This window comes from Pimephales promelas, chromosome 9 (genome assembly GCF_988280905.1).
Source record: "Pimephales promelas chromosome 9, fPimPro1.hap1.1, whole genome shotgun sequence".
In the NCBI taxonomy this organism is placed as follows: domain Eukaryota; kingdom Metazoa; phylum Chordata; class Actinopteri; order Cypriniformes; family Leuciscidae; genus Pimephales; species Pimephales promelas.
Window position 1 is genome coordinate 23,473,992 of NC_142777.1, and position 16,707 is coordinate 23,490,698.

Consider the following 16,707-nt stretch of genomic DNA (forward strand, 5'->3'; position numbering starts at 1 on the left):
GAGATAAATGTTTAAGAAATGTTAATACAATGTTATTCCTCAGGGTTTATAATGTTATTATCAGTGGCTCAGAACGCAGGATCACATGATTCAACATGTAAAGCAAAACCTCTAACTACGTGCGAAAACTGTTAAATTACACAAAGAAAAGGCAAGAAAGCATTTATCGAAGCACAATTATTGAGCACCTACATGTCATGTGCAGAGTTTGCTTTGTAGACGTCTGTCATTGACTTACTGCGCGAGATTTCTTGTTATGAAACGCGGCGTTCGCTGTTTCACAACAGGGTGGAACACGGAGCGGGAGAGCCAATGGGAAGCACCATCACGCGTCACGTGTTTTCTTTTTATTTATGTAATGTAATGGTGTCAGTGGCGAACCCAGCATTATCTGCGGTCTAAATACAAGAGAAAGATGTTGGTCTGGCGAAATTAAAGGAAACAGGAATATAGAGATCTATCGGTCGCTTTTTATTTTGTCCTTGCTCTGCGTTGATGGAGTTCGGAGGAGTCAGCGAAGCCACGGTGTTCGGACTGAAGTGGAGTGAACCGATTCATCATACACAACAACAAGGGAAAACGTTACTCTCACAACAAAGACTGGGATATGATTGACAACGGATAATTATACGTATTAAATCTATTGTCATATATAAAAGTAAGTTGGAGAGGGAATCCTAAAGCATGCTCATAGTCTCGGCTCAATTTCGCAGAAACTGCCATCGGCCTTTGGAAGCTTATGAAAGCAGTCATCACGAAATAAGATAGGAGAGCTGTTAAACTACCCTTGTCATTTAACTTTTTTCACCATAACGTTAGCACATTTCACGCTCAAGGATCGAGCTCTGTAACTTTTGACAAAGGGCATCAGCTGTTCAACTTTCAGGAGGAAGCGGTCACCGGATGAAAGAGTCCAGTATGGATCTGTTGGAGTGTCCGATCTGTCTGTTCCTCATGTGCGAGCCCGTGACCATGAGCTGCGGTCACTCGTTCTGCAGGAGATGCATGGGCGCTCTCCTGCCCTCGCGGTGCCCCACCTGCAAAGAACGACTGAAACAGAGAGATGCGAAAAACATCAAAAACAACGTGTTACTGTTCAGCGTCATTGAGAAATGTTGCCCAGAAGAGACTAAGATGAAGTGTCACATTCAGGAGAAGCTGAAAACCAGCGAGTTTACAGAAGCGCTTCGTATTGCGGACGAAGGGATCGAGATGGGTAAGGATGCAAACTCCATCTAAATAACCTTATGCAACCAAATGGGTGTTTATTGTGCAACAGGGTTCGTTGTGTTCCGTTTCGGTAATGTCAACTGATGCAGATGCTCAGACTGTGACTGGCTCAAAACTATAAACTGAGCTCGATTCGATAATTTTTTCTATTAAACACTGTTTATTATTATTATTATTATTATTATTATTATAACAGAAACCAAATTGTTTTATGTTTAGTTGTTTAGATGTTTAATAAGGCGCTTGATTTCAAAACAGAGATAGAGCGAGTGTAGTCGAAAGAATCCTTATTGAGAGCCGATTCTTTTTTGTGAATCAAAACATACGAATCGGAATCGGAATACCGATTTATGAGAGTGATTACAGAATTAACTTAGTCACTTACCCAACCGCAAGTTATTAGACTAATTTTCTAGCGTTATGTCTGGCTTAAAATAAACCCAAACTGTTAGTGTTGCATGTTGTAGGCTACGTAATGTCGCGAGAATTTTATCTGTGTTATTTTTGGTTGCTCACATGACAAAATTAACGAAATGTTTATTTTTTTAGTTCTTATATATATATATATATATATAATATATATATATATATATAGTTAGGATGAATTAATCCACTGCGTTTACTACCTCTAGAAAGTAAACCCACCTTTTGCAAGAATTGCAAATTTGGTGTTATGATGATCAGTGACATGGAAGGTGCCTAGGTTGTGTGTAGTATATAGGAAGGAAGCTAACTAGATTTTATAAAGCAAATTGTAGGCTAACCTTTTTTTGTTGCTGTGCAGGATATCTCTTGCCTTTTATAGGACATTTATGCAGTGACAGCACACCTTATTCTGCTGAAGTAGGCCAATGAGTTTGTGAACCTCATATTCACTAAGGAAAAGGGAATATGTTGAATGAAATTAAAAACATCCAGAAGTATGATGATTTGAATTAAACGAGGATACCATTTTCAAGAATCTGTTAATAGATTATCAATCATGTCAGTTCAGGACATCACTGTGGAAAAAGCATCATAGAGATTATGTAATTAAAGGGTTTGTTCTTCACACCAACCCCCCCCCCCCCCCAAAAAAAAAAAAATATATATATATATATATATATATTATTTACTCACCCTCATTCCAAACACAAATTACTTCATTCATTTTTGGACCACAAATAAAGATATTTTTGATGAACTTAAGTGATTTCTTTACCTCCATTGACATCTAAACAACTACCACTTTGACACTTCAAAACTAATCCATATGTAGGGTGTCCATATTTTGATTACGAGGACACTCGGCCCGGCAAACAGATACTCAAATGATACTCGTAGTTTACTAAAAGATGCTTTATTCATTTCAATACATTTAAAGTTGGCTATGCCTCCTCTGTATGGATATAAAATCGTTATATTACAAAACACAAATTCAGATGCTTCTCAGAGGTTACTCAACATGACAGGTTTCAAAAATAATGAATGAAATAATGATAGAAATAATGTCTCTACTCTATTAGAAAAATAAATATGTAAATAATACAGTAAATGACTAAAAGAAATACCTACAAATTGAGCAAAAATAGCTCTCACAAACTTACAAAAACATATCAACAAAATATATTTATCTTAAGTTTTCTTCCTCTTTATCCTGTTTTCCTTCCTCATCCTCCTTGTTTGCCCATCTGTTTTGCTGTAGAGCTGATCTTTCCCAGCAGTTTTTGGAAAACCAGAACATTTTCATAACTTCATAAAAAAACAGCCAGGACAGCCAGGACGGCCAGGACAGGACGTGAAAACAGGACATGTCCTGGCTGGGAAAACAAGACTGTTGGTCACCCTACATATGAATTGAGTGGTTTAGTCAAAATTTTCTGAAGAGACATGATCGCTTTATACAAGGAACACATAATTTTTAAAAAAATTTTATTCATGTATAAACATTCATCAACTCACGCATCAGTTGGTAAATGGAAGCGCAAGCATGCTTGCTTGATGTGCGAGAAAGAAAGCAATTCATTCAAAGGTTGTATAACCTTCTGCAAGAACCAATGAAATTTGTTCTCAAGCGTCAAGCAAAGATGGTTGAGCTTCTGTTTATGTTCGCTGATCAATATTTAAATGTGAATAAAATCCTAAATTCAATCACTTCATCATTTATAGCAATCGTATCAGAAAATTTAGACTAAATCACTTAGGATTAGATATACAATCTCTTTCTGAACTTTTCTAAGTGTTAGAGTTGCATAGCTGTCACAGAAATGGGGACAGAAATCTTAGATTTTATTAAAAATATCTTCATTTGTGTTTCTATGAATGAAAGTCTTAAGGATTTGGAACAAGATTAGGGTGAGTAAACTACTCATCATTTACTCATTTTGATCATTTTGAGACAAACTATCTTATTTACCATTTAATTCACTAAAGGCATGTATAGAATCAGATCACCCTATAAACACAGGTAGACTGAGAGAATGTAAGCCATATGCAGCAGGAGTTTGATATCTGTCGTTTCTAGAAAAAATTGCCCTAGATTCCAGCATTTTAACACAGCGTGGGTTAGTTGAAGACTGGTAGTGATTGTCTTTGTGATCCACCTACTCACACACTTGAGAGCGGAGATAGCCGTGCTTGTTGAAAGCAAAAGTGATTTCATAATCTCAGGTCTCCTAAAGGGTTAATGAATACCAGTGAAAATTGGTTATAACATGTTAGTGGCTGATGTCACTAACAAGGGTAAATAAGGCCATGAAAGAATCTCTAGGGCACACATTGGTGAAATAACAAGTCCCCTTAGGTATATAATATACACAAAGGAGACATTACAGAACATATTCTAAGATGCATGAATGCGGCTGTGCAGAATCCTGTGCAATTAATGCATCTCTGACATAATGAGCTATAGTGCAGTTTGGTAGTATCGTAAGGCTGTTCTTTTTTAGATATAGCATGACTATTAACATCAACAGTACCATTTCTCTTCTAGTGAATTAAACGTATCATTTTACAGCCACTGAATGAACGAGTTATCCTGTCTAGTAACATAAACCCTCCCGGGCAAACCGCAGATGTGTGTCAAGTCTTTGAATCCAATTAGAGGCAGTTTGCTGTACGCTCAGCGTTCTGCCCCACATAAACTTTCCCTCTTGTGTAACTGAGAATCGTATTCGTAACATAATCTGGTTTGTAACGTAACATCCTGGTTATTTAATCGGTCTGTGTGCACATTATATAAGTGAAATGCAACTTGAATTTCTGTCCCTCTTTATGCAATAATTTGTAGAAGTTTTGGATTTTTGATCACTCTCAGATCCTTTGTTTATCTTATAGCAGGCGAACTGCATTCGTTGCTTTTTATCTTTATGTATTACACCGATTCTTTTCTTTATTTTTTGCATTATGCTATTAGATGGTCAACTCATACCATCCATTTAGGTTTCTCTTTTTTTGTTTATGCACATTTAAAAAAAAAAAAAAAACTCCATAAAAGCCACATGTCCATCTTTCCTTGCATCTACAGCCCCGGATGATGTGAGTCTGAAAGTGTGGCGGGCCGAGGCTTGCATGGGCCTCCGTCGCTTTTCTGATGCCCTCCGTGACCTGGATGACCTTTGCTGTGTGCGACCCAATTGGACTGAGGTGAGGGCTGACTGTACTGGTTATTTATATGTTGTCTAGGGGACAAGACTTTGATTACTGTTAAGGAATGGTTTTGACAGATGAGTTATATTTTGCATTCTGTATCAATCTATTATAACTTATTAATTTATTTGGCATACTCACCAGATTTCTAGAATGCCTGTACAGTCTCATGTTTTGGTTTTGCGGAAATGACTGACATATTTTCATAGTTATGTCATCCCTTTTGTTATGGACAGAGCACATTGTGGTTTGGTATTCTTCCCACAAGCAGTTTAGTGGCATACACTACCATTCAAAGTTAATATTTAATACTCTTAAATTAATTTAATAATAATAATTCATTACATTTATATAGTGCTTTTCTCTGCACTCAAAGCACTTTTACATGGAAGGAGTAATCTCCTCAACCACCACCAATGTACAGCATCCATCTGGACGATGTGACAGCAGCCATAGTGTGCCAAAACACCCACTACACACCAGCTTAGTGGTGGAGAGGAGAGAGAGTGATGAAGCCAATTAGTTTATATATATATATATATATATATATATATATATATGGGGATGGTTAGGAAGCCATGATGGACAGAGGCCACTGGGCAAATTTGGCCAGGATGCCTGGGTTACATCCCTACTCATTTCGAAAGGCATCCTGGGATTTTTAATGACCACAGAGAGTCAAGACCTCGGTTTAACGTCTCATAACGAAGGACAGTGCTCTTTGACCGTATAGTGTCCCCATCACTATACTGTGGGACCCTCACAGACCACAGGGTGAGCGTCCCCTGCTGGCCTCACTAACACCTCTTCCAGCAGCAACCTGGTTTTCTCAGGAGGTCTCCCATCCAGGGACTAACCAGGCTCAGCCCTGCTTAGCTTCAGGGTGATATGTCTGCTGGCCAATTTAACACTTTTATTCAGAAAAAAAGCCTTAAATAAAGTGATGGTAAATACAAAAAATACATTTATAACAGTAAATACATTTAAAACATTACAAAAGTATTCTATTTATTTTAATAAAATAAAATATTTTAGCTCTATATATTTAGCTTTACATCCATAAAATCCTGAAAATTTATCATGGTTTCCAAAAAATATTAAACAGCAAAACTGTATTCAGCATTGATAATATTAAGAAAATTCTTATGCAGCAAATCAGCATAAGAATCATTTCTGAAGGATCATGTGATATCCAGACTGGAGTGATGATGCTAAAAAACAGCTTTGTCATCAGAGGAACACATTTAATTTAAAAATATAGCTATTTCAAATTTCTATCATATTTCAAAAGATGTTTTTACTGTATTCTTGATCAAATAAATGCAGCCTTGGTAAGTATAAGAGACTTAAGACATTAAAGAATCTTCCTGTACTAAACAAATGTAAATGTATTGTACGTATTATGTAACTACGTTTGGATTATATTTATTATGTAAAATGGTGGATATGTACTTTTATTCCTGAGGATTCTTTCTAAATTATATTTAAAAACTTGAATAAGATTAGTTGTGTTAATAATTTGTGTCTTTTTAGGGGTTCTTTCGTAAAGGGAATGTTCTTCTTGAAATGGGCAGACAGACTGAAGCCCTCATCCAGTTCTACCACTGCCTGAAGCAGCAGCCTGACTTTGCCCCTGCGAAAAACCAGATTAAGAAGGTGGGTCTTTCAGAAAGTTTCCAGAAGTTGGATGAACAGTTCACTTTTCTGGAGAGAGTCAGAACCAAAATATCCAAATATGGAGCACATTTTGCTTAAAAATGAATAAATGTTTTACATGATGTGCAGATCTTGGAAGCAGAGGGAATGCCTGTACCGGAAGAAGTTCCACGGATCCTGCATGTTGTGTCGGAGTACTTGCACGATCCCTGTCCCATCACCAGCTCTGTAAGCCACACAGATACTCAGCGCTACACGCACAACAGCGCTGAAGGTCAAAGTGATGCCGGGCAGGTGAGGTGTGCGCACAGCACGCTTGTGTAACATTGGTAATGTGAGCAACTAAAATATTAAACTTAAATATATGATATAGTTGTTGTGATGTTTTCTTAAAGATTCTTCTTTTTAAGATGCTGATATGGCAAAATAAATAAATAAATAAATAATTTGTGATGTGAGCTATATGGGAAATTTTTTGCTCACTCTCAAGATCTTTCCTGTTCTGTCCTAGAATGCAACTAAAGTGAAGCATGGCACCAGCGGCGAGTGCTGCCTGAGCCTGTGTCAGGCCGTGTCCTTCCTCCCCACTGCTGAGGATGATGAGGAAATGATGATGAAGAGAGAGGAGAAACAGAACGGAGGTAAAGATATCTTACTAACTGTTCATGGAAACAAAAGTAATCCATTCGCATTTATATATGCACCTTCTAGAAATTATTAAAACATTGTTTTTGTATCAAATATAATTTAAAATATTTTCAAAGTTTAGTTTTTAAACGGATAGTTCCTGACCAGAATGCTGAAAAGTAGTTAGTTTACCTGCTTTGCGTCATACAATTTTAATTAATTGTCACTTGATGATGATTTTTAATCATCATTAATCTCATACTTTTTTTTAAACTACACATTAAGTAAGGAATACATAATAATGTATGTAGATGTTGGTTTCAGCAAATTGTGTGAGACTGGTTTGACATTTTGTCCATAATTATATTCATAATATAGCACATTTGTCAAGCTATCTATACAGTATCGCACATCCCAGAGTTACTTATTGCATATGTATACAAATTTGAATATGTCATAAGTAAATTGTCATATTAAACAAATGATCGTCATTTTGTTCACAGTAGTTCATTGTTTAACCCAGGTAAACACAATGGGTGATATATTAATAATATTTTTAAGTATTATTACTCATATAAATATTATTTCTTTTTACTTCATAAGCAGTTCTCAAATAATACTTTCTTTGTTTAGACATGATTAGACAACAAATCAGAATGACATTCATTCGAAGTTTATTTTGCTTGTTGGATTCTTTAGGTGTGTGCAGTGTGGGAAGAGAGTCCTGCCTCAGCATTCTGACAGTGACTGATTTTGAGTGCCCTCTCTGCATCAGGTCAGTGGAGATTTATAGTGTCCTTTTTCACTGACCTTTTATCCTGCTACAAGACCCTTGCATTTTCTGGAACTTTGATATGGTATTTAAATGTTAGATTACAGCTGGCGCTTGCTTAATTGAATGCACAATATATTCTGTAATACTTTAACAAGTGTAATTCAATATAGGGAAATGTCATGACACTGTTTTATTCTTGTTTTGTGGTCATTCCAGTGTTTTGTAAGTTACTATGGAGCTTTTAAATGCTTGATTCTGGTTTACAAACGTTATATAAGTGTGCAATTATTTTCAGGGAAGCGCACAGCTAAAGGAATGTCTTGACTACATTATATGTCCATATCACTTCGTTATATGATTTTCAGAGGCCCTTACAGTCTACAACAGCAAAATAACAAAAACCTACAAAGACATTGGCAAAGCAAATTGATATAACAAACAATAGGATAAAAATGACAAACTATATCCATGATTTCGCAATGGAATTACCTTTCATTATCTATGGAAACCACACTCTCTTTCTCCTGCTCTCTCTCCCATACAAATGCATGCACCCATGCATACACACACACAAACAGACACACAAACTTGTTGTCGTCTTTATTAGTAAAATAGTTTTGCAATTGAAAAGCTATATGTCATTTTTTTCAGTTTCTTAAAGCAGTTAAACTAACATCTTCACTATTAGTTAGACACCGCTTGCGATGAGATGCATAAGAAATTAGTGTTTAAAGTAACTAATAAAATAAAACATTGAACAATGTTTTGAGGCGTGGTAACTGTAGTGTAACCGGAACATATCGAGTCCGGGCTGTTGAATTATTTGGAAAATGTACAAAACTGTGCACTACTATTTTTAATAATTAAGCAGCATGTTGTTAATTTTTCCTTATTAATTGTTATTATCAGTTGAGATATTTCTGCAAAGAGATCCTCTTAGTGAAATGAAATAAAACCAGATTAAAATTTCTCTCTCTTTTAATGAGGATTGTCCAAACGGATGTGTTTATTAACTTCCCACCTCTTATCTGTGCTCAATGGATCACTATCATGATCATTGGATTAAAGGTTATTCTATGAGCCAGTGACAACACCCTGTGGACACACGTTCTGCAAGAACTGCATCGAGAGAAGTCTGGATCACAATCTCCGCTGTCCACTCTGCAAACAACCACTGCAGGAGGTACTACTGAAACACAAACTGTTACAGTAATTACATATGTGTAACTTTATATTTCAAAAACGCACTTGTGAGATATAAAGTTGCAATTGTGTTTTTTATTGTCTTAAATGTCTTAATGTCTTAAATCAGACCTGATTCTTCTAACTCACAATCAATCACATTATGTTTTCATGAAGTACTCGGTATTGTGTCAATCAAGTAAACAAAAATAAAACAGAGCAAATCATATTCCAAAGCAGTATAAAGTCTCACCACATTACTTCCTATTCCCAGTATTTTAAGAACAGGAAGTACAACCCCACAGTGCTGCTGCAGGAGATTATTTGCCGCCTCTTCCCCCAGCAGTTGGCAGAGAGGAAACAGGTGCACGAGGCAGAGATGGAAGAGCTCTCAAAGTGAGTGCCCCTCTCAATGATAACAAAAAAACAGTGTTCCTAGTTATTTATTGTAAAGGAGTTTCTATGAACGGAATTTCCCATGCTGCTGGGGTCTGGAAGAGCTCCAGTATCTGCGAAATGTATAAAATGGTGTCTAGAAGTCTTCACACAATATCAAATGTCTTCTGGACTGTTAAAGCCTCTGAAAAAGTGTGCCATCTTTTAATTCACCATCTTTTATCTCCAGTTTGACCAAGGACATCCCAATTTTTGTGTGCACAGTGGCCTACCCTGGCATCCCTTGCCCGCTGCACATCTTTGAGCCACGCTACCGTCTGATGATGCGCAGATGTATGGAGACGGGCACCAAAAAGTTTGGCATGTGCAGCTATGAGCATGGCAAAGGGTATACAAATAAAATATTATGCAGCTAACATCTGTCATTTAAGGTTATGCTAGCATCCGCACTTTCTGGTTTTAGGAAACTTAATTTAGGCCTTATTAATTCTCAAATTACACTGAACAAAACACTTCGTTTTTCATGAGCTGAACGTTTTTCTATGTACACAAAAGGCCAGTTTCTCTCAAATATTGTTCACAAATCTGTCTAGTGAGCACTTCTCCTTTGCTGAGATAATCCATCCAATTCACAGCACGATTATTGCACGGGTGTGCCTTAGGCCCTGTTTACACGAGAATGCTCGCGGGTGAAAACGTAAAAATATTTTATCGGATGCGCCTTTCGTTTAAACGGCGACGGCGTTTTGGGGGCTTAAAAACGCAAAACAGTGAAACCACCCTCCAGAGTGGAAATCTTAAAAACCCTCCACCGCCGCGTTCCCGTGTAAACGGTAAAAACGCAAAAGTCTGCTTGACAGTGAAGGTTGTACGCAGGCGCGCGGACTTGGTGTTGTTGTAGTATGCACTCCTAGCCACCTGAAGTGCATACTACATTGAATTTCACACACTTTTGCGTCATCATATGCACGCGGATTTCCCACCCACAACGCAATGCCACTTTTGCGTTTTCTCTTTATAATCGTTTCCGTGTAAACATAGCCTTAAACTGACCACATTAACAGGCCACTCTAAAATCTGCAGTTTTACTGTATTGGGGTGGTACAAGAACTAGTCAGTATCTGGTGTGACCACCATTTGCCTCACGCAGTGCAACACATCTCCTTCACATAGAGTAGATCAGGATGTTGATTGTGGCCTGTGGAATGTTGGTCCACTCCTCTTCAATGGCTGTGTAAAGTTGCTGGATATTGGCAGAAACTGAAATACGCTGTTGTATACACCGAACCAGGGCATCCCAAACATGCTCAATGGGTGACATGTCCGGTGAATACACTGGCCATGCAAGAACTGGGATGTTTTCAGCTTCCAGGAATTGTGTACACATTATCATGCTGCAACATGAGGTGATGGCTGTGGATGAATGGCACAACAATTGGCCTCAGGATCTCGTCGCGGTATCTGTGAATTCAAAATGCCATCAATAAAATGCACCTGTGTTCGTTTTCCATAAAATACACCTGACCATACCATAACCCCACCAGATGCCATAGAATGTGCGCATTTTCCCACTGAAGTTGGTTACGATGATGAACTGCAGTCAGGTCAAGACCCTGATGAGTACGACGAGCATGCAGATGAGCTTCCCTGAGACGGTTTCTGACAGTTTGTGCAGAAATTCTTTGGTAATGCAAACCGATTGTTGCAGCAGCTGTCTGGATGGCTCTTGGAGGTGAAGATGCTGGATGTGGATGTCCTGGGCTGGTGTAGTTACACGTGGTCTGCGGTGGTGAGGCCGTTGTATTTCCAAATTCTCTGAAACGCCTTTGGAGACGAATTCTGGTAGAGAAATTAGCATTCAATTCACGGGCAACGGCTCAGGTGGGCATTCCTGCTGTCAGCATGCCAATTGCACGCTCCCTCAAAACCTGCGTCATCTGTGGCATTGTGCTGAGTGATAAAACTGCACATTTTAGAGTGGCCTTTTATTCTGGCCAGCCTAAGGCATACCTGTGCAGTAATCAAGCTGTCTAGTAGCCAGCATCTTGATATGCCACACCTGTGAGGTGGATGGATTATCTCAGCAAAGGAGAAGTGCTCACTAAAAAAGGAGAAGTGCTCACAAAAGTGTTGCGTTTTTAATTTTGTTCATCATCTGGTTGTTAGCAGGTCTTAGGTAAATACAACCTCAGATGAACAATAACACATGACTTATTACACCATGTCATTAAATCCATATATGTTACAGTGTTTTTATACTAGAATTTCCTGTCACAGCTTTGCAGATTATGGCTGCATGTTGGATATTTTGGAACTTGAATTGCTTGCCGATGGTCGCTCCTATGTGGATACAGTGGGAGGAAGTCGCTTCCGAGTGCTCAGGAGAGGACAGAGAGATGGCTACCACACTGCTGATATTGAGTACCTGGAGGACCATAAGGTCAGAGTTTACAGATTGCTCAGATTAACTCAAATTTCAGATCTAAGTCCAATGGGAAGAAGTCTTTAATGCAATACAGCATTATTAAAGCCTATAAAGACTATTAGGCAAATATGAAAAAAATTAAACCTTATAACCAGATAATACAAGAGTCATGTAAATTAAATTGCTCTCATGGGGCCTTACCACTGAAACATTCTAGAATTCTATCTAATCTATTTAGTAACTATGGTGATTTCAGTTCTTAACTTAAGGCTTAAGATAGGAAGTATCTTTAATACAGCCCTTAATGTACTTCTCATCTTAAAGGTTACAGTCACTTGTCACAATAGAAATCTGGCACATGTTTTTCTGAAATGTTTCACTTGCATTCTATAATGTATATTAGTATTTAAACTAAAGTGCTGCCTGCGTGAGCCTCTGGGATATTATTCTACCATAGCAAACTGTGGCAGTAGATAGCTCTTTTTGTCATATTATAATATTCTGTCACTTTAATAACTGTCAATCACAACCAGTTTTATTATATTATATTAAATATGATCAACATGCATTTCAGAATATTATATTAATTTAATGATCCAAATGCCTGCATAAAGGTGGATTGCTTTAATATTGCTAACCTGTTGTGGGACACTTCCACAAGATTGAAATTTGTGCAGAAGTTTCACTCTTTCTGTACACTGCACTGCATAGGAAGTTGTGGTGTCCACTGAGGCTATACGTGGAAATGATCTTGATTGTTGTGATCACTCAAATAGTGCAGTGACACCAAGATGATTGTCATAATAATAATAATCAAGCCATTTGGCTGCCGCAGTTATTTTTATTAAATTGCATCTGGTTGACCTCACATATTCTAGAAAAAACTGTAGTTATCGGTTTAACACAGTTCCGACTCTGACAATTAAATGTTTATTAATGAAATGTTTAGAGCCACGCAACAGTGTGATGTTTTATGTTCAGTTATTAATTATTAGTAAATAAAGTTGGACTTTTTAATCTTCCGGTTGTTTTACAAATGGTTATTCATCTCATCCACCTAAATAAGGTGTCATGATTAAACATTAAATGAAAAGCATTCATAAAAGATTCATGAGGGGTTTATTACCACAATAACAAGCCTGAGCCTTTTTGCATGATATATTGGTTTTAATGGCTGCAAATAAGAAACCTTTTGTTAGCACTGCAAATTTAATATCCAGTAGTGTTAATTAGCGTTAATTCCAAGTGTATTCATAGAACAGCTTGTGATTATCTGCCTGTTAGTCAACAAATTCAAGCTCTTTTCTAACACCTCTTCATTATGATTTCACAAGCTTTGTTTTATCATCAGGTTGAAGAAAGCATATAAATAACTGTAAAACTTCTACTTGTTTACTAGGTCGAAGGCGGTGAGCTTGAACTACTGCAGCTTCTCCATGACAGCGTGTATCAGCAGGCGAGAGAGTGGTACCATCGTCTGAACAGCCGCATTCAGGAGCAAATCAGCCGGCAGTACGGCATCATGCCCGAGAAAGAGGACAACATTCAGGTCAGACCACACAGAATATTGTGTTTATTAGCAAAACAACCCATCTTGTTTTAATAGTAACTTTCTAATGAGAATGAATGTGTTTTTGTGCTTTGCAGGCATCTGCTAATGGACCGGCTTGGTGCTGGTGGCTGCTGTCAGTGCTGCAGTTAGATCCAGCCTATCAGACCACCGTTCTGTCTTTGACTTCCCTGAAGGATAGACTGGGTCATCTACGCATTGTACTAGAATACTTCTCTCAGAGCTAGGACAGAGACACATTATATGCCAATATTGCTGATCTCATCACATGCATGCCCCACGGAATTTATATATATATATATTTTTTATTTGTCACTTTTTTTTTTTTTCATATCATAATCCATACACAAGATCTTGTGCTTGGATTATTCAAAGGACCGCTATGATATGGGTTGGTTAAAAATAAGAGGACTTGTTCCAGTGGCTTTACAACTATTGAATTAGTCATTGAACTAATTCCTACTTAGTCAAGCACCAAAGAATTAAGGACTCGTTCTACAAAGAACAGCTGTTTATTGGTTCACGCTGTTCGCTTCATTAAACTTCATCAGAGTGGATGCCAAATGTTGCAGCTAGTTTTGTTGACATACATTTGAGATGTTTCCAGTAGTGCTGCACCCTGGCCAGGATTTTTTTCTTTTTGAAATGTGTAGTCCACATTTGTGGCCGAGAGGGAAACTGTTGGCCCAAGGTTCTGATGACTGAATAGGAGCTCATTGATTATGCATGAATGAAACGCTTATGACTACAGACTCAAAATCTCATATTTCTGGGCGTACATTTTAGTAGAATCATAAATTGCGACATATTATGAGGAGTTACATTAATATTGCTATACTAATGACATAAAATAGACTTCCTTTTTTCCATGAATGAAATCCGCTAGTTGTGCTTGTTTCATTTTTAGTATTAAATCTGTTGCAAGCATGGTGGCATAACAGTAAGGAGGAGAGAGGAAAGTATTCTAGCAGTTTTAAGAAATTAAAATCAAAAGTGACAAGTTTTATAGTTAAACATTTATGATGTCACAAAAGATTTCTGTTTTTTGAACTTTCTAGTATTAATCAAACAAAAACAACAAAAAAAGTTTCCACAATAATTTTAACAGGCAACCGTTTTCAACATAATAATACAGTTTTGCCATCACACCAATAAATTACATTTTAAAAATATCAACGCCGGGCTCCAACGAACGGGCTCAAAATATTCAAAAGGAAAAACGATATTTTAATTTGAATGATAATTTCCTATATTATTGTTTTTGCTATATTTTTTAATCAAATATGTAGCCTTGATGAGACTATAAAACATGAAAAATCTTACCAGCCCCAAATTTTTGAACGGTAGCGTACACAATTCTCAATCAGACTGCAGTTTCAGACTTGTCATGGGCACCAGGGCCGTCGAGTGAGGTGTTGTGAAGGTTTTAGCCATCTGGTTGATCAGTACAGCTGTCCAAACCTCTCTGTGTCAGTCATATTGGATTATTTCTGTGTGCTTGTGCCTTGTTATACGTCTTAATCTGGTTTCAGATTTTTAGTTAAGGAGGACTGTGACATTTAATTTCCTTATTTAGTGCCACATTCTGAGGAATGTTAAAACTGCAATGTTACATGTGATGTAACACTTAAATGGGCTTAAAACTTACCTGTTTTTTTTTTTACTCTGGTGAATGTGCCATTGTTAATTTTATTACTGGAAGTCCAACAAGGGTTAAAATGCACCAACCTGCACTGTCAAATTTTTCTTTTGGACACATTTTTCAGATGTGTTCTGTTGTGCACTGCTCGGAAGATTACTGTCAATTTGCCATATTGAAAACCAGTTATTAACAGGTGGGGGCTTGGCTTTCAGCCCTGTTTTCAATGCAGCATGCCTAAATGTACTGATTTACGACAGAAACAGTGTCTTGTTTGAGGAAATATAAATCTGGGTACTTTTGGTTGAAGGATTTTTTGGGCTCGTCTATTAGGTACAAAAAGATTCTTGAGATGAGATTGAAAGAGGCCTCAGTTATGTTTCTCATGAGACCGTAATGAATCAGAGAGATACATGAAAGGGATTCAAATCAGAATAGGATTTTATTTTAATTTGCTTTAGTAATTTAAATAATAGAAACGTTACTGATTGTTTCATCTGATGTGTTGTTTCATGTCTAAGGTGCCCACTTTTTGTCAAATACCTTCCATCCTCAGGAATTGAAATTAAGGACTTGAAAATCACTTACAAATGCTATTAGAACTGTTGCTTTATCTGTAGTGGGATTCAGTTACATGCTATCGAGTCTGAGAATGTCAAATGTTCACCCTTCTGTTTATTACTAGTGTATGTGAAAGTGGCAACACCTGTGGTTTTGCTTTGGGATCGTACACATGTAATGTGACTTTATTCTTCACTAATAGTCTCAAAAACAAGGAGAAGGACTCTTCTGTAAACCTCAAATCAGCTATAAAAATATTTTGGTTTTATAGATTAGTCTAATCAATTAAAACTCAATAATTAAGATTATATCCATTGTTTTGTTAAGAAATTGCTTGAGATGCAAAAATTTTCCAGTCAATGGCAAATAATGATTGCGTTTGTTTTTAAATGATCCGTGGACTCTGATGCAAAGTATTTTTTCTTTCTTTTATTGTCATATATTGTTGTGTTTGGAATAAAAGCAGCTTTTGCCAGAGTATTTTTTAAATTGTAATCCCTTGTGTAAACTAGGGGCCTGTTTCGGTGATTTTTCTTTTAAGAGATTTGTTGAATAACTCTTCGGGAGTTATACAATACGCATTATGCTACAATAAATGTAACAGGAAAGTCATTCAAAATATCATTGGTTTTCTGTCATTGGAAAATGCAAAATCAAATTAGTAATAATAATAAAACAACATTAAAATCAAACATATTTATTTATTTACCAAGCATCCACTAGATGGCGTCATGCAATCACATGATTGGCCCCAGATTGTCTGATGGATTAACATCTATTAATCCATTTCTTCCATTTCTTACCGTGAAAGAGTAAAAATGTTAATTTTTTCCCCCTTCCAAGCAGACTGGTCTATCATATTTTGCTAGTTTTAAGGTTTTTTTTAAACCTTAAATAAAGGTCAATAGGGACTATTGTTTTTTGTATGTATGGATGGACAAAACATCTTTATATCAAGGTCCCACTTGTTAATGTTAGTAAATTAGTGCATTAAAGGAGGTTCACTCAAAAATGAAAAT

At 37.0% G+C, this 16,707-nt stretch overlaps 1 protein-coding gene across 1 annotated transcript; it reads left to right on the forward strand.

Moving 5' to 3' along the window:
* The first annotated feature begins 339 nt into the window (after window positions 1–339).
* On the forward strand, window positions 340–16,300 carry lonrf4 (LON peptidase N-terminal domain and ring finger 4). The gene is made up of 12 exons (XM_039664586.2): window positions 340–1,216; window positions 4,736–4,854; window positions 6,391–6,513; window positions 6,643–6,807; window positions 7,025–7,154; window positions 7,840–7,915; window positions 8,984–9,098; window positions 9,372–9,493; window positions 9,723–9,881; window positions 11,771–11,933; window positions 13,318–13,467; window positions 13,566–16,300. The coding sequence occupies exons 1-12, from the start codon at window positions 904–906 to the stop codon at window positions 13,713–13,715; spliced, it is 1,785 nt and encodes a 594-aa protein (XP_039520520.1). The 5' UTR covers window positions 340–903; the 3' UTR covers window positions 13,716–16,300.
* The last annotated feature ends 407 nt before the right edge of the window (window positions 16,301–16,707 follow it).